The sequence below is a fragment of the Macaca mulatta genome, chromosome 9, assembly GCF_049350105.2.
Source record: "Macaca mulatta isolate MMU2019108-1 chromosome 9, T2T-MMU8v2.0, whole genome shotgun sequence".
Taxonomy (NCBI): domain Eukaryota; kingdom Metazoa; phylum Chordata; class Mammalia; order Primates; family Cercopithecidae; genus Macaca; species Macaca mulatta.
Window position 1 is genome coordinate 117,383,693 of NC_133414.1, and position 23,693 is coordinate 117,407,385.

The 23,693-nt window shown below is 37.9% G+C and overlaps 1 protein-coding gene across 1 annotated transcript in view; it reads left to right on the forward strand.

Moving 5' to 3' along the window:
* The window catches only part of SORCS3 (sortilin related VPS10 domain containing receptor 3), a 609,576-nt gene that overhangs the window by 567,645 nt on the left and 18,238 nt on the right, over positions 1-23,693 (forward strand). Inside the window, exons 20-21 of the mRNA XM_015148111.3 lie at positions 868-1,001; positions 22,767-22,890. Of these exons, the coding sequence (XP_015003597.2) occupies positions 868-1,001; positions 22,767-22,890 (258 nt within the window). The remainder of the gene's footprint in view (positions 1-867; positions 1,002-22,766; positions 22,891-23,693) is intronic.

The following is a 23,693-nucleotide window of genomic DNA, read 5'->3' on the forward strand; positions in this document are numbered from 1 at the left end:
TTAAGAGAGATGGGGTTTCACCATGTTGGCCAGGCTGGTCTCAAACTCCTGATCTCAGGTGATCCACCCAAAGTGCTGGGATTACAGGTGTGAGCCACTGCACCGGCCCACATTAACAGTTTTTCATCAGCTTTGTCCTCTTCTCATTTTAGTTTGGAAACTAAAATCCTCACTTATTGCCTAGGGTGTGTTCATGTATATTATTCTACTTGCTAGTTTAGAATATCATGCTGCTTTTATCAGTTTTCTGAGGGAAAAAATGAGAAACTTGGTTACCTTTCTGCAAGCAGATTTTTTATTATTTGGGAACCTGACATTTGTGTCTCCTTTGATTTAGGGAGATATACTTTTCCCTTTTTGGAAAACAGCCTTGCCAGTTTCTGAATGACACCCAGTGTGTCCTGCAGATGATGAGGCACAATGGCCGATTGTTGAAGGAGATGGAAACCCATTAACAATCAGGAATAATGGAAGAGCCCTCCACACAATGCGTTGACCCCAAATCACAATACAGGCTAATCATCAATAACAAAATAGACTGCTGTTTATCTTCCCAGTTATTGGCTAAGTGTCTAGTAAATCAGCTTTGTCCTTGTATTAGAGGTTCATAAGCATCTGTGGTTAGGCTTATCAGATGTAAATTTAGTTCAGATGCCACTCAAAAAATCTGAAACTTGATTTGAGTTCCCTATTATACCCAGTGCTTCATTTCAAGTGCATATGCACACCTCCCAATGTGTATGGTTTTCTGAACCTTCCTTTATTACAGGGGATGCTAACAGAAATTAAGGTTAAGAATCTAGGGGTATAATACAGTTTGCCCACATCCAGAAATATAAACACTGTCATTTTTTTCTGTTTCCTTAGGTCCTGTGGAGCATGTTCATCTCCGAGTTCCATTTGTTGCCATAAGAAATAAGGAGGTCAACATCAGTGCAGTCGTGTGGCCCAGTCAGCTGGGGACCCTTACCTATTTCTGGTGGTTCGGCAATAGCACAAAGGTTCGGCCCTTTCTGATTGGTGTCAAATTAGATCTGTACTGAATGTTCCTATGTTCCTGCTTTTATGTGTCTATTGAGGGGGCACTGAGAATTCAGGCAATAAGAGGTACTTAATAAACCTGTGAGCCCACAAAATTGAATAAAACCTACTTCTTCATACCAAGTTCATTACTTTATTAGGGAAGTTCAAATAATCCTGAGGAAGAAAAAGTACTTTGAGAAACTTTACGAACCTGCATGTTCTTGCTTCTCTAATCAATATTTCTAAAATTTCATTTGTTCCATTTTGCTTAATCTTGGCTTTGGACTGGTTATATAATGTCAAAGAAGTTACTTTAGCATCTCTGAGATTAAGTAGCCCTATCTGTCTAGATAAAAGTAGGGCAGTCAAAATTAAGCAAGATAACACAGGTAAAGAATCCTTATCAATACTTACTAGATGTTCTAGAAATGCTAGCATTCTTTTTAGGCAAGTTACTGAGGTTGCCACATCTCAAAGAAAGGAACAAAAGAGGCCAAACTCTGGACTGGCCATATACTCCCTGCTTCCAGCCATGGTGATGGCAACACCTGTGTCAAGCATGACCACAATTGTATGATAGAAGCTGGGAACAATTTGACTGAGAATTCCTCAATTAAATTAATGTTCTTAATGTTCTTCTCTATTCCTATTTTATAAAGAACACTTCATTTTTGAGGAGTTGTAAGTTCACAGCAAAATCAACAGGTGGTACAGAGATTTTCCATATATCCCCTGCTTCTACACATGTATAGCCTCCTCCATTATCAACATCCCCCACCAGAGTGTTACATTTGTTGTAACAGATGAACTTACATTGATATATCATTATCACTCAGAGTCCATAGTTTGCTTTGGGATTCATTTATGGTTTTGTACATTCCATAGGTTTGGATAAATGTATAATGACATGAATCTACCACTATAGTATCAAAAAGAAGGGTTTCACTACCCCAAAAATGCTCTGTGCTCCACCTATTCATACCTGCCTCCTCCTTAATCCTTGGCAACCACTGATATTTTTTCTGTCTCTGTAGTTTTGCCTTTTCCAGAATGTCATATAGTTGGAATCATACAGTATGCACTGTTTTCGTATTGGCTTCCTTCACTAAGTAATATGCATTTAAGTTTGCTCCATGTCTTTTCATGTCTTGATAGCTCGTTTCTTTTCAGTGCTGAATAATATCCCATTGTCTGAATGTATCACAGTTTATTTATCTATTCACTCATTGAAGAGCGTATTGGTTGCTTCTAAGTTTTGGCAATAATGAATAAAGCTGCTATAAACATTCATGGGCAAGTTTGGTGTGGACATAAGTTTTCAACTACTTTGGATAAATACTAAGAGCATGATTTCTGGATCTTATGGTAGCAATATGTTTCGTTTTGAAATAAACCACCAAGCTGTCTTCCAAACTGGTTGGACCATTTTGCATTTCCACCAGCAATGAATGAGAGTTCTTGTTGCTCCATATCCTCACTAGCATTTGGTGGTGTCATGTTCTGGATTTTGGTCATTCTAATAGCCGTGTCATGGTATCACATTTTTGTTTAAATTTGGATTTCCCAGATGACATATTATTTAGAGAACGTTTTCATATGCTTATTTGCCAACTATATAACATCTTTGGTGAGTTGTCTATTAAGGTCTGTGGCCTATTTTTAAATCGGATTGTTCCATTATTTATTGAGTTTTAAGAATTCTTTGTGTATTATTGGATAATCTTTTATCAGATATGTCTTCTGCAAATATTTTCTTCCACTCTGTGGCTTATCTTTTCAATTTCTTGATAGTGTCTTTTGTAGACAAAGTTTTTAATTTTAAGGAAGTCCAGCTTATCAGTTCTTTTATTCATGAATCATGTCTTTGGTGTTGTATCTCAAATGACTTCACCAAACCCAACATCATTCATGTTTTCTCCTATGTTGTCGTCTAGGAGTTTTATAGTTTTGAGTTTTACATTTAGATCTATGATCCATTTTGAGATCATTTTTTAAAGGCATAAGGTTTATACCTAGATTCTTTTTTTTTATGTGGATGTCCAGTTGTTCAAGCACCATTTGTTGAAAATACCATTTTTGCTCCATTGTATTAACTTTGCTCCTTTGCGAAAAATCAGTTGATTACACTTATGTGGGTCTATTTCTGGGCTACTTATTTGGTTCCGTTGGTCTGTTTTCCTGTTTTTTTCCACCAGTACAACCTGTTTTGATTACTGTAAATTTATAATAGATCCTGAAGTTGAGTAGAGTCAATTCTTCAACTTTGTTCTCCTTCAATTTTATGTTAACTATTTTGAGTCATTTCCCTTGACATATATAGTCTCAAATCACTTTGTCAATTCCTACAAACTAACTTGCTAGGATTTTGACTGGCATTGGATTGCATCTGTAGATCAAATTGATAAGAACTGACATCTTCACGATGTTAAGTATTCCTATCCATGAACATGGACTATCTATTTAGTTATTGTTTGATTTCTTTCAACAGAGTTTTGTAGTTTTTCCTACATGGATCTCATACACATTTTATTAAATTTATACAGAAGTATTTCATTTTTGATGGTGCTAAAGTACAAGATATTGGGTATTTTATGTTTTTGTTTTAATTGATATGTAACACTACTGTTTTTTCTATGTTGATTTTGTATTCTGCAACTTTAGTGAATTTGTTGATCAGATTTAAGAGTTTTGTCATGGAGTCTCTAAGTTTTTCTAAATATACATCAGCAAAGAGGATCAATTTGACTCTTTCTTTTTAAATTTAGATGATCTTTTTTTTTTTTTTCTCTTGCCTGATTACTCTGGTTAAGACTTCCAGTCCTACATTGAATAGGAGTGGTGAAAATCGGCATCCTTATCTTCGTGTCCTAGGCTTTAAAGGAAAGGCTTTCCACTTTTCCTGATTCAGTATGATATTAACTATGGATTTGTCATATAGCCTTTACTACATTAAGGTACATTCTTTCTATGCTGGTTTGTTGAGACTTTTTATCATTGGCGATGTTAAATTTTATCAAATGCTTTTTCTGAATCTATTAACATGATAGTATGTGTTTTTGTCATTCACTCTATTGATGCAATGTATCACATTTATTGACTTGTGTATGTTAAATTATACTTGCATCCCTGGGGTAAATTCAACTTGATCTTGATGTATATTTTTTTCTGACATGCTGTTGAATTCAGTTTGTTAGTATTTCATTGAGAATTTTCGATTCTATATTCATCAAACCTATTGGCCCACAGTTTTCTTTTTTTGTTGAGTTCTTGTCTGGTTTAAGTATCAGGGTAATTCTGGTCTTGTAGAATGAGTTAGAGAGCATTCCCTCCTCTTAAATTTTTTGTAATAGTTTATGAAGAGTTTAAATTAGTTCATCTTTGAAAGTTTGATAGAATTCAGCAGTGAAGCCATCTGATCATAGACTTTTCTTTGTTCAGGAGACTTTTTATTACTAATTAAATCTCATTATTGGTTATTGGCCTGTACAGGCTTTCTATTTCTTCCTGATTCAATCTTGGTAGGTTGCATGTGTCTAGGAATTTATCCATTTTCTCTAGGTTTTTCAGTTTATTAGTGTATATAGTTGTTCATAATTGTCTCTAACGATCTTTTGTGTTTCTGTGGTATCAGTTGCAGTGCCTCCTTTTCCATTTCTGATTTTGAGTCTTTACTCTTTCTTGGTTAGTCTAGCAAGTGGTTTATTGATTTTGTTTATCTTTTCAAAAAAAAAACCAACCTTTTGGTTTATTGATCTTTTGTATTATTTTTTAGTCTCTATTTTGTTTAGTTCTCCTCTGATCTTTATTATTTCTTATCTTCTACTAATTTGGGGTTTTATTTGTTCTTGCTTTTCTAGTTCCATGAGTTGCAGATTGTATTATTTGAAATCCTTCTGCTTTTCTGATGTAGGTAGTTATTGCTATAAGCTTACCTCTCAGCATTGCTTTTGCTATATCTCATAGGTTGTGGTATGTTGTGTTTCTGGTTTTTTTTTTTTTTTCAAATTTTTAAAAATTTACTCTGTAATTTCTTTCTTGACCCAACATTCAGAAGCATATCATTTAATTTCTATGTATTTGTACGGTTTCTAAAGTTCCTCTTGTTATTGATTTCTAGATTTATTCCATTGTGGTCTGAGAAGATACTCGGTATGATTTCAACTTTACAAAATTTGTTCAGACTTGTTTTGTGTCCTAACATATGGTAGATCTTGGAGAATGTTCCATGTGCTGATGAGAAGAATGTGTATTCTCTAGCTCTTGGATAAAATTTTCTGTAAATATCTGTTAGGTCCATTTGGTCTAATGTGCAGTTTAAGTGAAATGTTTCTTTGTTTTCTGTCTAGATGATCTGTCTAATCCTGAGAGTGGAGTGTTGAAGCTCCCAACTATTATTGTGTTGGATTCTATCTCTCCCTTTAGATCTACTAATATTTGCTTTGTATATCTGGGTGCTGGGGTGTTGGGTGCATATATGTTTAGAATTATGATATTTTCTTGCTGAATTGATCCCGTTATCATTATATAATGATCTTCTTTGTATTTTTTTGTTTTTTTTTTATGGTTTTTGACTTAAAGTTTGTTTCTTTGATATAAATATAGCTACTCCTACTAACTTTCAGTTTTCATTTGCATGGAATGTATTTTTCCCATCCTTTTACTTTCAGTCTGTATATGTCATGACAAGTGGGATGAGTTCCTTGTAGGCAGCATATTGTGGTCAGTGTGTGTGTGTGTGTGGGGGGGGGGTAAATCCATTTCATTAGCTGTATCTTTACTGAGGAAAGTTAATCTGTTTATGTTCAAGGTTACTGATATGTGAGGGCCTATTTCTATCATTTTATTAATTAATTTCTGGTTGTTTTGTATACCTTTGTCCCTTTCTTTCTCTCTTACTGTTTATCATAGTGGTTTTGTTTTGTTTTCATTTAATCTTTTATCTTCCTTTTTTGTTTGTTTGTTTGTTTGTTTGTTTTGAGACTGAGTCTGGCTCTGTGGCCCAGGCTGGAGTGCAGTGGCCGGATCTCAGCTCACTGCAAGCTCCGCCTCCTGGGTTTACGCCATTCTCCTGCCTCAGCCTCCGGAGTAGCTGGGACCACAGGCGCCCGCCACCTCGCCCGGCTAGTTTTTTGTATTTTTTAGTAGAGACGGGGTTTCACCGTGTTAGCCAGGATGGTCTCGATCTCCTGACCTTGTGATCCGCCCGTCTCAGCCTCCCAAAGTGCTGGGATTACAGGCTTGAGCCACCGCGCCCGGCTCTGTTTGTTCTACCAGTGGTTTTTATATTTTCACGTGTCTGCCTGCCTGCCTTCCCTGCCCTCCCTCACTCTCTCCCTCCTTTCTTTCTCTTTCTTTTGTTGTTTCTTTCTTTCTTTCTCTCTTTCTCTTTCTCTGTCTCTCTTCTTTCTTTCACTCCTTCTCTCTCTCTCTCTTTTTTGTCTTCTTTCTTTTTCTCTTGCTCTTTCTTTCTTGCTCTTTCTCTCTCTCTCTTTCCCTCTTGCTTTCTTCATTCTTTATTTCTCTTTCACAGAATTTTCTTAAGAATTTCTAATATGGCAAATCTAGTGGTGATGAATTCTCTCAACTTTTGCTTGTCTGGGAAATATTTCAATTCTTCATTTATGAAGAATATCTTTGTTAGGTCTAATATTCTTGGTTGACAGTATTTTCCTTTCAGCTGTTTGAATATATCATCCTATTCTCTCCTAGTTTGTAAGATTTCTGATGGCAAATCCACTCTTGGTTGAATGGGGGTTCATTTATAAGTAACTAGACATTTTCCTTTGCCTATTTTTTGAATTCTGTATTTGTCTTTGACTTTTAAAAGTTTGACTATAATGTGGCATAAAGAAGATCTTTTTGCTTTTCATCTTTTTGGAACTATCGGAGCCTCCTGAATCTGAATATCTAAATCTCTTGCTAGACTTGGGAAAAGTTTCCACAATTATTTTGTTAAATAGATTTTGTAATTCTTTCATTTTCTTTTTATCTTCTGGCATACCAGCAATTTGAATATTTGCTCATTTTATGGTGTTCTATATAACACATAAGCTTTGCTCATTTAAAAAAATTATTCCCTTAAAATTTTTGTCTGAGTGGGTTATTTCCAAAGACCTGTTTTCAGGATCTGAGGTTCTTTCTTCTCCTTGATCTAGTCTATTAAAGCTTTCAAACGTATTTTGTCTTTCATTTGGTGGGTTCTTCTGTTCAGAATTTGTCTGCATTTTTTTTAATAGTGTCTCTTTGGTAAATTTCTCATTCATATCATGAATTGGTTTTCTGATTTCTTTTCCTTTCATTTTTGAATTCTCTTTTTATCTCACAGAGCTTCTTTCAAATCAATATTTTGAATTCCTTTTCTTGGATTTTATAATTGTTTTGTTTGATTGGGATCTGTTACTGGAGAATTATTGTATTCCTTCAGAGTTGTCACTTTTTCTTGCTTTTTCATGTTTTCTGTGTCCTTACGTTGATATCTGTGCAGCTGGTGTAATGATCACATCTTCCAATTTTTTGAATTTGCTTTTGTTGGGAGGGACTTTTTCCTGAAGATGTTTTTATAGTGTTGGTTGAGTAGGGCACTTTGGCTTTGATTCTGGGTGCATGCATTAGTATAGCGTCTGTATGATTTATTTTGCCTTAAATAGAATCAGTGGCAGCTGTGATTCCCTTGCTGTGTTGGGGGCAGTTATTAGTGAAGACTGTGGAAATTTTTTGCTAGGGACTGGGATGCCAGGTGGGCCAGGGTTTGGGGTCCTAAGGTAGCAGCAGTAGGCTGCTTATGCCTATTTAGGGGCCTCAGGGTGGTGTATGTTGGCCTTGGTGTTAGAAGGCCCAACTGCACTGATTTCTGGGCCTCCAAGTGTCTTGCTGGTAGGTGTAGTGGTGCACCAGGTGGTGAGTGGGTTCTGTGCCCCTTGGGCAGGAGTTGTGGTGTAGGTGATGGTAGTAGCAGTGGCAGGATAACCCTCTGGGTCTCGAGCAGTTTCCACTAATGTTAGTGGTGGCTGCAATGGGCTTAGTGGTTTAGTCTTCATATCTACAATTAGTGAATACAGATGGGTGCCAGCTCTGGTGGTAGTTGCAGGATGGTGGGCCCAACCTGGTGGTAGTGGCAGGGTGGTGGGCCCAACCTCAGGTGTCTAGGAGGAGTGCTGAGTTACTGGTTGTAGTAGACTAGGCAGTGTGATCCCCAGACCCTCAGACTCTCAGATTGAGTCCTCTGGCTTCAGGGGAGGGCAGAGCCAGGCTAAGAAGTCCTACTCTCAGGCCCCCTGGTGTTGTGTGCAGGTAGTGGCTGTGGTAGACAGTGGTGGGGTCATCTCCAAACCCCAGGTGGGATGCTTAGGTTGGGGAATGGGAGTGGTTGTGCTGCAACCCTGCTACCAGGGAGGGCAGGGTTGCTTTTAGTGGCAGCCATAGTCAGGTGGGTGGGAAATACATATTTTGTTTGTATCTTAGCCTAGGTGGCAGTAGCTTATATTTCACTTGCACTTCAGCCACCTCATTGCAACTGGTGCTTCACTCATATCTTAGCCTCGACTTCACTCGCAGCCTACACTTCACTCACGTCCCAGCCCATGGCAGCAGCCCTCAGTAATGGCAACTGTGGGTGGGGAGAGGGTCTCTGTCTGGGTGCAAGAAAATGCACAGTGGCTCTGCTGATGGTGGCAAGTATGATCATTACCAGTGGTCTGTGCCTCAGTCCTCACAGCAGCAGCTAGGTGCAGTGGTGACTGCCTGTGGGGGATGTCAGTAGGGCTCCAGGAATAAGGAGATGTAGTCGCTGTTGGGCCTCAGAGCAGGGTGAAGTCTGTTGGAATCTGGGTTCTCAAAATGGCACCTTGCTGCAGCTGCTTTGGACTTGGGATGTGTGGAAGCCAGTGTGAGCTCCCTGTCTGGAGCACTGACATTGCAGTCTACAGGGAGCTTCTTATTTCAGTTTCAGGGCCCACGATGGTCAAGGGGCTCTCCAGTGGCTAGGATCGTAGGAGTCCATGGTAAGGATGTGGACTTCTGGAGGTCTCTCACTTACCCTTTTCTTATATTGGGGAGTCCCTATCCACATTGGGCAATCTCTCCAAACCCCCAGCCGATCCTGGCCAAGCAGACTGCCTTGCTTCCATGTCCTTCACTGCTTTATGTGCTTCCTGTTACTTCTCTGTTGAACTCCAGGATTCTTTCTTAGATGACCTATTCAAAGTGTGATTGTCTAGTCACTATTTTTGGTTCTTCTTTGTGGAGAAGACGAGTACAAGCTGCCTTTGGTCAGCCATCTTGAAGCTCCTTGGTATCGTGTTTTTAATTCAAATCACACTTGCTCATTGCTGGTATATAGGAAAGTGATCAATTCTTATATATGAACCTTGTAACCTGTAACCTTGCTATAATTATGTATTTGTCCTAGGAGATTTTTGCTTGTTGTTGATTCTCTTAGATGCCTACATAAGCAGTCATATCAGCTATGAACAAATAGTTTTCTTTCCTCTTTCCCAATCAGTTTAACTTTTGTTTATTTTCTTGTCTTATTGCATTAGCCAGGACTTCCAGTACAATGTTGAAAAGAAGTGGTGAGAGGGAACATCCTTGCTTTGTTTCTGATCTTAGTGGGAAAGCTTACAATTTCACACCATTAATTATGATGTTTGCTATAGGGTTTTTTTGTAGATATTCTTTATCATCTTGGGGAAGTTCCCCTCTATTCTTAGTTTACTGAGAGTTGTTACAAATGGGTGTTGGATTGTGTTAAATGCTTTTTCTGTATAGGTTAATATGATCATGTTATTTTTTCTTTAGTTTGCTGATGTGACGGATTACATTAATTGATGTTTAAACGTTGAACCAGCCTTGGGATAAATTCTGATATTGGTCATGGAGTATAATTTTTTATACATGATTGGATTCAATTTGCTAATGTTTTATTGAGGATTTTTGCATCTTTGTTTCTGAGAATTATTGATCTTTAGTTTTCCTTTCTTGTAATATATTTACCTGATTTTGGTATTTGGTTATATTTGGTATTTGGTATTTGGTTGATGGTTGATTTTGGTATTTGGTTGATTAAATGAGTTAGAAAATATTCTATCCTCTTCTATTTTCTGAAAAATAATGTGGAAAATTGGCATAATTTTTCCCTTAAATGTTTAGTAGAATTTGCTAGTAAAACCATCTGGACCTAGTGTTTTCTCTTTAGCAAAGTTATTAATTACTGATTCAATTTATTTAATAGGTACAGTTATATTCAAATACAGTTTTTCATCCTGTGTGAGTTTTATCAGATTGTGTCTTTCAAGAAATTGATCTCTTTCATCTGGGTTATCAAAGTTGTTGCCATAGAAGTGTTTATATTACCCCTTTGTCATCATTTTAATATCTATAAGATTTGTAGTGATGTCCCCTCTTTCATATCAGATATTAGTAATTTGTGTCCCTTCTCTTTTTTCTTAATTGGCCTGGCTAGAGGCTTATCAACTTTACTGATATTTTCAAAGAACCAGATTTTTTTACTTGTTTTTCTCTATTGATTTCCTATTTTCAATTTCATTGATTTCTGTTCTAGTTTTTATTATTTCTTTTTTTTTGCTTAACTTGGAGTTTTGTTTTTTTTTTTCCTTGTTTCCTGAGATGGGAGGTTAGATGACTGATTCTAGATATTTCTTCTTTTTAATATATACACTCAATGCTATAAATTTCCTTCTAAGTACTGCTTTTGCTGCATCCCACAAATGTTAGTTTTTTTTTAAATTTTCATTTAGTTGAAAATACTTTTTAGTTTCTCTTGACATTTGTTTTTTGACTAATGTGTTATTTAGATGTGTCTTGTTTAATCTCCATTTATTTTGGGACTTTCTACTTATCTTTCTGTTAATTATTTATTACTCAATTTAATTGTGATCTGAGAGCAGACATTGTATGATGTCTATTCTTTCATATTGGTTAAAGTGTGTTTTATGGCCCAGGATGTGGTCTAGTTCAGTGGATGTTCTATTTGGGCTTTAGAAGAATGTGTATTCTGCTGTTGTCTGATAAAGCAATCTATAGATGTTAGTTATGTCCAGTTGATTGATGGCATTATTAAAATCAACTATGTCCTTATTGATTTTATTTCTTTTTTTGTTTATCACTCATACTTTTAAAGAAAACTTTTTCAAGCGAGTGCCCTAGAATTTGCTATATACATTTACAACCAATCGAAACCCATTTTAAATAACACTATATGGCTTCAATAGTAGTGAGAGTGACTTTTAGTAAAAATAATTATAAATTCTTGTCTCTCGCCTCTTCTCTCACTGTTGTCACTCATTTAACTTGTATATAAACATACATAAGATATATGTTGGTATTATTATGTTGAGGAAATATTTTCTGTTAAGTCAATTGGGAATAATAGTTTTCTTTCTTTTTTTATTATACTTTAAGTTCTGGGGTACATGTGAAGAACATGCAGGTTTGTTACATAGGTATACACGTGCCATGGTGGTTTGCTGCACCCATCAACCTGTCATCTACATTAGGTATTTTCTCTTAATGCTATTGCTCCCTTAGCCCCCCATTCCCCCTTGACAGGCCTCAGTGTGTGATGTTCCCCTCCCTATGTCCGTGTGTTCTCATTGTTCAACTCCCACTTATGAGTGAGGATACGCAGTGTTTGGTTTTCTGTTCTTGTGTTAATTTGCTGAGAATGATGGTTTCCAGCTTCATCCATGTTCCTGCAAAGGACATGAATTCATCCTTTTATATGGCTGCATAGTATTCCATGGTGTATATGTGCCACATCTTCTTTATCCAGTCTACCATTGATGGGCATTTGGGTTGGTTCCAACCCTTTGCTATTGTGAATAGTGCTGCAATAAACATACATGCGCATGTGTCTTTATAGTAGAACGATTTATAATCCTTTGAGTATATACCCAGTAATGGGGTTGCTGGGTCAAACAATTTTGCCTTCATTTATTCTTCTTCAGTGTTCTTCCTTTCTTCATGTGGTTCAAGTTTCTGACCCATATTTCCTTCTGTCTGAAGAAACTTTAATGATTTTTGCAAAACAGATCTACTGACAAGTTTCTTAATGTTTGCTTTGTTTGAGAAAACATTCTTTTCTTCTTCACTTTTGATGGATAATTTTGCAGGGTACAGAATTCTAGATTGGCGGAGTTTTTTTCCCTCAACCCTTTAAATATGTCTGTCTACTTTCTTCTTGCTTACATGGTTTCTGGGGAGAAGTTGGACATAATTCTTACCTCTTCTCCTTTATAAGTAAGGTGTTTATTTCCTCTAGCTTTTCTCATGATTTTTTTTCTTAATCTTTGATTTTTTTTTTTTTGTAGTTTGAAAATGATACATCTAGGTGTAGATTTTTCAGCATTTATCTATCTCAGTGTTCTCTGATTTTTGTGTGTCTGTGGTTTGGTGTCTGACATTACTTTGCTGTGATTCTCAGTTATTATTATTTCAGATTTTTTTCTGTTTCTTTTTCTGTTATTCACATTACATGCATTTATACCATTTTTAGTTGTTCCTCATTCTTGGATATTCTTTTCTTTTTTCTTTTTTTTTTTAACTTTTTGTTCTTTTTGCTTTTCAGTTTTGGCATTTTCTATTGAGATGTTCTCAAGCTCAGAGATTCTTCCTAAGCTGTGTTCAGTCTACTAATAAACACATCAAAGGCATTTTTAAATTTCAAGAACAGTGTTTTTGATCTCTAGCATTTCTTTTCTTTCTCAGAATTTTCAACTTTCTGTTTACATTGCTCATCAGTTTTGGGCTGCTGTCTACCTTATCCATTAAATCTTTTAGCACATTAATTAAATTTGTTTGAAATTTCTGCTCTGGTCACTGCAACATCCCTGTTATATCTGACTCTGATGCCTTCTGTGTGTCTTCTATGTTTTTTCCCTTTAATATGCCTCGTAATTTTTTTCTTCATAACTGGACATGATATACTGGGTGACAGGAATGGCTGAAAATAAGTCTTTAGTCATGTGGTGGTAAGATGTGGAAGGAGGGGAAGCTTTCTATCAACCTATCATTAGGTCTCAGGCATTTACAGGTGTTTCTGTTTGTTCTCCCTCTCCTGATCCCTCAGGATGGTTAGATTATTTAGAGTGGGCTGTAGGTAGGTATCTATATTCTCCCACATGGAAGGATAAAGTGGGCTGGCGTTGTACATTTTACTGCCCGTAGCTTAGTTGGACTATAAAACCCCTGCAGTTTAGGCTCTGATTTATAAGTTTCTTCTGAGAGCAGACCTTGTTAAAAAGAACATAGTGCTCTGATGTGTATTTCAAAATAATTATTTTCCCCCTCTCCTGCTATAACCCTATGGGCAATGTTCTTTAACATTTGCTGGGTGTACGTAGTCACCTACTGATGATAAAATTCACGAAGTCAAGGGGGCTTCCTATGAATACTCATGGAGTTCTGAACTCTCAGACATGTGTGTGTGTGTGTGTGTGTGTGTGTGTTTTGAAAACTCTTTTTTTTTTTTGGAAAACTCATAATGTGATTGGCATTGCTTATCCTAGAGAAAGCTTTCAGTTAAAAAACATAATTTAAGTAAGGTACAACATCAGAGTTGGAAATGTTGGATATCTAAAGAGAAGGGAAATAAATATTCAGTTTCTGGTCGATAACAACCGAAGAGAACTTCACCCCACCCTTACTCCTGCGTAAATGGGAGATAACTTATCCCCGATCTTTTTTAGGGAGGCAGCATGATACAGTGGAGAGAACATGGACCTTGGATTTAGGGTTTCATGGGTTAAATTTCCAGAACTGCTACTTCTTAGTTGTGTGAGAGCTTGATAAAATTATCTGTCCTAAACTGTAATTGGCTCACCGTAAAGTGGAAAGAATAATGCCTATCTCAACTTTATTGTTGTGAAAACTATGCTATTGTATGGCATAAATATATAGTAAAACTATACTATTTGCTTGGCACACACTATGTACTCAATAAATGGATTCTTTTTATGATATTATTAGAACTTATATTTAGCATGGTTTGGTAAAATATCGAGCAAGATTTATGGACCAAGGAACCCTTTTCTTTTTGCATTATTTGTGCCTCATATTTTCAAATTAATTTTTCAGTGTAGATGACTAGTGCATTTGCATTTCTGGGATTATTCTTCACCAGGAAAATAGAAGGGTAGGTCATTTAATAAAAGCCCTGTTTGGTACATTAGAGAAGTTAAGCTCCCTGTCTGAGATGAACATCCCAAATTCAAACACTTGGTTAGTTGCAGAGCCAGACCTCAAAACTGGGTCTACTAATTCCCATTTATCATGCACTCTCCCCAGCCCCACATGCCTTAGCTGCACCACTAGAGGTGTTTATCTCCTGGAGGTTACATAATCTAAAGTTGCGCCTCAAAGACCAGCAGATATACACAGTGAAGGAAAAAGAGAAAATTGTTCAGGGAGAAGTTAGAAAGAGGAGGATTTTAAGTTCATTTCTCCTGTGCAGATATGAGGATTTGGCTGTCAAGTCAGAGAATTCTTTCTTGTTGTAGCTCATTTACCTGATGATCCTTTCTAAGAAACTTCTATGTGCAAGAAGGGCAGTTCTTGACTGTTACCAACACAGTGATTTAGTCAGCAGCCTGCGAGGAACGGAAGACACAACATTTCTCTACAGCCCTATTTTTTTCTTTGAGTGCTGTTTCTAAGACCTGAAATGCCATGCAGTGTCTAATAGGTATTTGATTAAAAACAAATAAATGAACAAAGCAATTGGTGATTCTAGTTTATACTTCTGCAATAATATCTGTGTTAAATTGAATGAGTCACTTAATTTGAGTTTGTATCAATTTCTGTAAAGCAAGGATACTATAATATGTAACATATGAACATGACTTAGTTATTATTTGAAATCTACTGTGTATCTCTCTGTCACTCCACTTCTATAATCTATCAATCAATCTATCTATCTAATACCTACCTCATATATATTATGCCATATTACGAGAGGGCATTTTTAAATTACATATTGGCATTATAGTTTTATGTTTTTAAATTAATGGTGACGAGAGGTATTCCCTTGGTTAGGAATTTTTAATCCAAAACCTTGAACATGAAATGCTGCACGAATACCCGGGTCCCAGAGGTCTTACTAGGTGGTTTTGTTCCCAAAGAACCAAGAGAATGACAATACATGAGAGGCGGTAGAATAGAGTGGTTGCAGAACAAGACAAACCTAGGTTGGAGTCCAGACCGAATCTTCTTTGCTGTATGCCGTTAGTCAAGTCAAAGCATTTAATTTCTTTGAGTCTCAGTTTTATTGTTTGTAATGTCTGAGTAATAACAGTAGTATCTATGATCAAGTATTGCTGCAAGGACTAAGTAAAGAAAGGCATAGAAAGTGTTTAGAACACAACCGAGCATTTGGAAGTATTAGTCACTGTTGTGCTCATCATTTGCATAAATAACATTTGTATTTAGGTTAAAAATCTGACTTGGTTCCACAGGTTACACTCCAATTTCTAAAAATGTTTACTTGGTCCATTTGAAAGAGGTGACTTTTCAGTGCAGTGCTATTTGCTAACACCATGCCAGAAACACATCAAGATGGCCATGGTCCCCAGTAGTTGATCCAATGAGCACTATATTTGGCTGGCAAATGCATGAATGTCCCTACGTATATGGCGAGTGCTGCGATTTTAGAGCTATTTGGTTCCCTTTGACTAGCCAACTGACCTGTAAAAGGAACTAATACTAATTTTGAGTATATATTTCTGGTACTCATTATGTACTGGTCTCTTCATACACATTATTTTATTGTTATCAGAACATCACTGATGAAATAGAAATTATCCCATTTTACAGAGAATACAATTAAGGAAATAACCTTGGAAGGTGATGTTTATGGCTGTTTTTATGTGTTTGTGTTTGTGTGACCAGGTTACTATGTAAGTAGTTAAATGAAGTCATCCTACTGATAAGAGTGATATGGCGTCCTGCCTTTATAATCAGACTTTTGCTTGCTGATATTAGGGATAGAAAAACACATATGACATTCTCCTTACGTTCAAGGAGATTATATCCCCAGTAAGAAAGCACAATGAGCACATATGCAATAAGTGACAAACAAATATGTTGTATAAGCAAATAGAAAAGAGCAAGAATTTCTGAAATCCAACTGTAGGCATATGTGCCTACAAATCTATCAGTGGGCAATGTGAAATTCCATCAGTACTTTTGTGGATCTTTTTACAAGCCTATAGTTTGAGCTACATGTTGTGTGGAATACAAAGCAGTGTAAATTCCATTTATTGCTTTCAAAAAACATGTAATCTATTCGAGAATATGAGGGTAAAATTCAAGAATAGATAAAAGCAGGTATGCAATAGGAATGTAAAATTACTGGCTGAGTCAAGCAGCCTAGGGAGTGATGGATATGTAGACATTGTTGGTCATTGGGTGAGTCATATATAAAGTTGAGCCTAAGCTGGCATAGAAGGAGGGAGCAGTAGAATTGAGGCAGAGAGGAAAGAGAGGGATTTTTGTGTAGAGGTTAGGCTTTGGGGATGTTAAACTAATTCAGCCAAAATTAAAGGATTCATTTGGGCAGAAGTTGGAGAAAATGCTAAAAGGTGAGGAAGATAGATGGCTTTGAGTGATAAAAATTGATGCTTTTGCTTTTGTCACAAAAATTCTGATTTAGGGTAGCGTGATATAAGATAGAACCAGATTCATGGACAGTGATACTTTAGACAGATACTGTCAAAGAGGTTTTGGATGTATTTACCTGTGTATGTTAGTGTATCTGTATTTGAGGAAAAGTGCTTTTCTAACCTGTGAATATTCACATTAATCCCATAGGCATAAAAGTATGGGAGTTTTGGTTTACTACCTTTAACTATTTATCATCTTTTCCCACCTATTACCACCAGTCATTTTTCTCCTTTAAAAACACACAAAGACAAAGGAATAAAGCCAAATAGTATCTATAACTATTAGTTTAGCTTTAAATTACTAGTTTACTATACTGTTTGGCTTCATTTCTTTGCTTTAGCATCCATAGCTACTAGTTTAGTTTTAAACCAAACTAGTGAATAGAACCATGAATTTGGTTCTATCTTATATCACTAGTTTAGTTTTAGTTTACAACTAGTAGCTATAGATAGTATTTTGCTTTATTTCTTTGCTTCTTTGCTTATTTCTTTAAGATTTTTTATATAGTTCTAAACGTGGTAGATCCATAATTATATATCCAGGCTTTGTGCTTCATACGATGAGCACTTTGCACACATTACTATATAATCTGCTGAAGGTTTTAAATAAGGCAAGCATAGTGACTGCATAATCTGTCCAATTTGGGACTGGCAGCTGTTATCAAGGTATGCATTTTAAATTGCGGAGATTTTAGAATGTACACTATTAACTTGACTTACTGTGTCTGGGAAACTGATGTAGGCTGCATCCAAGATTTCCCTGCAGCTTGCTTAGTTCCATTAGTCAAGTGGAAATCTCATAACTAAATAGTCACACAGAGCTTTGTCGATTTCTTGCCAGGCTCAGTGGATAATATGTGACCTGTCGCACATGAGGGATTCTCTGTGGGGAGGGATGTAGCTCACAGCCTAGGCAGGGCATGAGGTATTTTTCTAAGGGGCCTTGCTGTGGGCTGGCTCTGTAGATTGGATGAAGCACAGAGACAGAGAAGTCAATCAGCTGCCTGTTGGATTTGTGGGGCTCTGAAAGGCCAATTTGCTGGGATTAACAGAGGTCTGGCTTAATAAATGTGTCTGCTTGTCTAATATATTTGAGTAAATGAACCTTAAAATACTTGATTTAATTTAGCATTGGGCACCAGATATCAGTGGCTGATGAAGAACTCAAGAATCCTGTTGAGTGTTCCAGCTTTGCAAGGAAGGTAAAATCAACCATGCTGCCATAACAGCTGATGAGAAACAAAAGCAATTTGGAAAACAAAATTAGCTCCTGCCATTTCCCCAACACAAGAGTCTGTGGCTTGCCACCTGGGGACCAAGTGTTCCCATTCAGCACAGTTTGTTTGCTGTGGCTCAGTGCCCTGACTGGCTGGCAGGAGGGCACATACTCTCTTACTTCAGATGGCATTCCCTTTGCCCTGCATCCCTGCACCCTTGCTGGGCCCTGGATCTCCTAGGGAAATAGCCAGATGGAGACAAGATCAAATCTGCTAGGACAGGAGGAATTCCATTCCTCTCAAAAGAGATTCCATTGCCCAGGACAGCACCAACCCAGTGAATCTTAAGAAGAGAAGGCAGAAAAAGGAGAGAGGGCCATGTATACTACTGAGAGCTGAAGAAGATGAGCTGGAAGTAGTGAAGATTCTCTAAAGAGAAAACTATTAAGGGAGAAAAATGGCTGGTGGTCATAGGTGGGAAAAGATGAGAAATAGTTGAAGGCAATAAAACAAGACGGGAAGCTGAAAGAGCTGTGCAGTGAACATCCACATACACACTACCTATGGTCCACCATTAACATTTGCTATGCTTGCTCTATCACATGTCTATCTGTCCATCCTTCTGTATACATCTATTAGTCTATATTGACGTTTTATTCATTTCAAAGTAAATTTAAGACACCTATATTCTTTGTCCTAAATGATTCAACTTGTGAATCGTTAACTATAGTTGAATATTTCTTTACACTTTTACTCCTGTAGGGGTATAAATCCTATCAACAATGGAATGCAAAATTCAACAGTGTGTACTTACTGAGTTTTGGAAAGACATTCACCTGTGTAATCCAAACTTTCTGAAAGTCCTCTCATGCCCCTTCTCAGTCAATCTCCAGCCCAGTCCCCCTTCTCAGTCTATCTCCAGCCCAGTCTCCAGAACCAACCACTATTCTATTTTTTCATCATAAATTAGATTTGCTGGTTTGGGGATTTATCCATACTGATTATACACACACACACACACATACATACACAAACACCAATTATACGTATATATCAGTATTTATTTATTTCCTACTAAATTTCCTGCTAATGAATTCCTGGGCTGTTTCCTATTTTGGGCTGCTATGAATAAGCCACTATGAACATTTATTTTTTTGTTTGTATACTTGTATCCTTGTTTTCTCTTGACTAAATTCTTAGGGTTGTAGTTGCCAAATCATAAAATATACATACGGTACAATCGATGGAGGATTTTTCTTGGCCCCTTCACTGAACTCACAACAGGGGCACTCCCTCTACCGGCCCACAGTGCTCAACCCCTTGTGGGAGGGAGCATGTGAGCGAGTGAGTGTGGGGTCTGGCCAGACTCTCCGGGTGCTGACACAGGAGCAAGCTCCATGGAGGGCCCATGGCCAGACCAGGTGTGTCACCTCAGGGGGAACACAGCAGCCCCAGGTGAGGGTGCTTGCAACCCTGAAGCCTCAGAGGGGGTATTACGGTGCTCCTTTAGCTCCACCATCTGTGGACAGTGGCGTGTTAGCAGCTCAGTTGGCCCCTTGCCTTGTCATGTGGGGCAGCTGCCCTCTGCGCTGCGAATAAAGGGCCAGTGTGACAGTCTTTCTGGGGACCCACACTTGGTGGGTCTGCAGTCCAAGAAGAATGAGGTCACATGGACAGTTGAAAGATGGTGAAGGCAGAGAATTTTACTGAGCAATGAAAACAGCTCTCAGCAGAGAGGGGAGCTGGAGAGGGGACAGGAAGGGCAGATCATCTCCTCCCTGACTTCAAGTCAGACTGTCTCCTCCCAGAAGTCAGGGCGTCTTCTTCTCTACCAACTGCGTCTGGGGTCTTTACAGACACAGGATGGGGATTGTGTGCTGATTGATTTGTGAATATGCAAAAAAGGATCAAGTGAAGACACCACTCAAAGGTGGGCATGACAGTGTAGAAAACCAACTAGGAAAGGGTAGGTATATGTAAAATAGATGAAGGATAGGGATCAATCAGAGAAAGCGCGCCAAACAGGAAGACAAGTTTTCAATCCAGTCCAAAGATTTAACTTGTAACTTGGCTTTCAGGCTTTAAACTGTCTTTGGCTTGGAGGTGGGGTTTCACTGGGTACCCGCCCCTATCTGCCTAGGCATTTGGCTGCCTCCTGTCACTATCACACCACTTTGGAAAAAGTTTTTGCAATTTCTTACAAAACTAAACATTTTCCTAAATGGTTCTACCATTTTACTTTTCCACCAAAATTCTATGAGTCCTAATTGTCCTGCATCTTCAATATTACTTGGTATTATCATATATATAATATATATTATGATATTATATATCTCTAATGAGATGTGTATATATAGATATAAAATTATATATATATAGCCATTCTGTTGGGTGTTTAGAGATATCTCATTTTCTTTTTAAAGAATGTAGCAAAGGTAATGAAGTGATTGAAGGTTTTCTGTCAGATAAGACCTGATGGGCTGACCAGTAGAAACTAGAAATTTTGCCTAAATCCATTTGTCAATGCAACAGATTCTGATTGCTGAATGAGTCCTCACAGATCACCAGATCACCTAACCCAAACCACTCATTTAACAGATAAAGAAGTAAGGGCCAGAATGGGGACAAACTTTGCCTCAGGATATTGGTTCAAACAGTAACAGAGTGAGTTTCAAGTCACTGTTCTAATTATACTAGAAATGGTGACTCTGTGCCACACATGTTGTTATTCCCTTATTCCATGGCCCTGATTGACATTTGCTATGCTCAGCCCAGCTTGACTTTAGCTCCCTTCTCCAAACAGGACCATAAACAGCCACTGTTGACCCTTTGGATTTTATATGCATGTCAGAACTTATTTACACTTCATTCATCGATTAATTCAGAAGGTCACACCCACGTAAGTGTCATCACCCAGTCATAAGTATGGGAAAAAATGCCTGAACTCTGAGGTTTGTCCTTAGTTAAGGGAAGCAGTATATCTCTTTCCATACTCCCTTTCTTCTTTCATTTACCAAATAGAAAATAAAATATGTCAGATGCTTAGGACAGTATCTGTAATCCTGCCCAGCTCCAGCCATCAACCTGATCATAAAACAGAGCTATAGAATTTTAAAGCAGAAGAAATTAAGTTATTGTTTCAAAGGCTCAGTTGAAAATTCTGAGCTAGAAAGGAATTTCATTATTACAGTAGGGACACCATCTGAAAGCTGCGGGTGGGAGCCTCTGCAGGATTTTGTACACATGCATCCAGGCCATACATGGGTATGCTGTGAAGGACTGTCCTGCCCCACTTAAAGGGCAGCTCTGTGCATTCCGCAACTGGCTACATTACTACTCTCCATCCTGCTGTCATCCTGACACAAAGAGAGGAGAGGGAGTCTGCTCATCTGCCCCTGTGATATCTCTTTATCAGCTGCCTTAGATCAGCCTTCAACTGTTACATCTTACTTTCCAAACAACAGAGAATTTGAGAGGGCACTGACTGTAAGATGCCCACTGAATAATGACTCATCAATCTGAAGATTTGTACTCTCTTCTCTCCAATGAGCATCTGCTTTTTAATCAAGATTCTTCTTTCCAGGAAAATAAAATATATAATTAGAGCTGACCCTTGAACAACAAGGGTTTGAAATGTACAGGTCCACTTATATGTGAGGTTTTTTTTTTTCAAGAAATACAGTTAACCCTCCATATCATCAGGACCCACATCTGCAACCAAACTTAGATTGAAAATATAACATTTGCAGAATGCAAGACCTGCAGATATGGAGGGCCTACAATGGGATTGGAGTATATATGGATTTTTGTATACACAGGAGTCCTGGAACCAATCCTTTGTGAATTCTGAGGTATATCTGCATTCTATTTCTTTCTTCATCCTTGAGAAATTCCTATCTGTTATGATTATTCAGGGAAAAAACAGAAAGAGAAAAAGATTAATAAATGATCACAAATATGTATGTTTGTGTATTTTCTAACCTATTAAAAGTGGTAAAAATGCCTTGCAATGGAAACCACAGATATAATAATATAAAAAGTCAGTAATCTGATGGCGCATCTAATTTATGTATATTTTCTGCTCTATGAAAGGCAATGTGTGGCCAGGCGCAATGGCTCACGCCTGTAATCCTGGCACTTTGGGAGGCCGAGGTGGGTGGATTGCCTGAGCTCAGGAGTTCGAGATCAGCTTGGGCAACACGGTGAAACTCCATCTCTACTAAAATACAAAAAAATAGCTGGGTGTGGTGGTATGCACCTGTTATCCTAGCTACTAGGGAGGCTGAGGCAGGAGAATTGCTAGAACCCAGGAGGCGGAGGTTGCAGTGAGCTGAGATCATATCACTGCACTCCAGCCTGTGCAGGCGACAGAGTGAGACTCTGTCAAAAAAAGGAAAGAAAGAAAGACAATGTGCCTAAGGTGGGCACTACAGAAGTAAATAACTATGTGATCACTTCTCAGAAAGGTCTCATAATCCAGTGGAATATAGGATGAAAATATAAGTGACACCAGATACTGGAGGAGATGGGAAATGATCTCCTATTCCCAAAACCCACAGGAACAGGTTACCAAAGCTGTTTCTACTGTGCCCCAGGAGAAGGAGCAGAATGACATGCAAAATCCAGGATGCCCAGTCTTATCCTTATTTCTAGAATTTAACAGTTTATAACATGTTTGAAGTATACTAATACTCTTCCTAGATACTGGAAGAGTAATCATGGTTTTAAGAAACTGTATAAAGTTTGTTTGTTTTCTTTTGCAAGTTAGGATGACAGTCTGAGAATTTCAGGAAAGGAAGGAAAGTTGATATCCCACACAAGACTGAATGAGTATTGTTACTTCTTCTTGTAGCCTCTCATCACTTTGGACAGCAGCATTTCCTTCACATTCGTTGCAGAGGGAACCAACACCATCACAGTCCAGGTGGCTGCTGGGAATGCCCTTATCCAGGACACAAAAGAGATTGCAGTTCATGGTAAGCCCTGAAAATTGTTCTGTGATGCTCCTTCCCACTCAGTTAATTGCCTCTGCCCACTCTCCCTACAATCATTGAGTGTGGTGGAAATTCCTCAGGCCTTGGGAAAATGACATAGGTCAACAGGAAGCTTCCAAACCTACCTCCAACCTAGAGATTGAGGTTATAAGAGATGTATACCACAATCAGCTATTTGTTGTCCCCTGTGTTATGTCTGCCTCACAACGTGTTTGGGGTTCTCATTAGACAAAGACACCTACCACAAATGGAAGGAAATGCAAGCTGGAAAGACTGTCATAGAAGGGTCTAGATCTTTTGTCCTGCTGAGGTATCTACAACATATATGCAGGACACACTCTTTGTGAGATGAGGACCAGCGATTTCCAAAGGTCAGGAGTCATGATCCCTGCCTTGTAGGATTCATTGCTCAGTTAATGAGAGGACTTATTCACAACTGATGGCTTTCTTGATTGTTGGAGATTTGAATATCATTTGCTGCAAAACTGGATAATAAGGCTAAGAATGTAAGTTAGGACTAGGGCAGAAGAGTGGTGAATAGGACTACTATCCTGTTCTCAACTCTGGAGAACCATTCTTAAGAATATTAAAAATGAAAGTGCCTCTACTGCCATTTCATACAACCTCTCCCAGGTCCTTAGACACAACCACTATCACTGTGGTTTTCTAGGAAGTTAAGTGAAGGCTTGTGATCCTCTGACTCAGATTATGTTCCTCCAGCCTCACACCAGGTAAATTCCTTTTCCTACCTTTCTGCCAACTTGCTTCTCAGGCTCTTCAAGGGG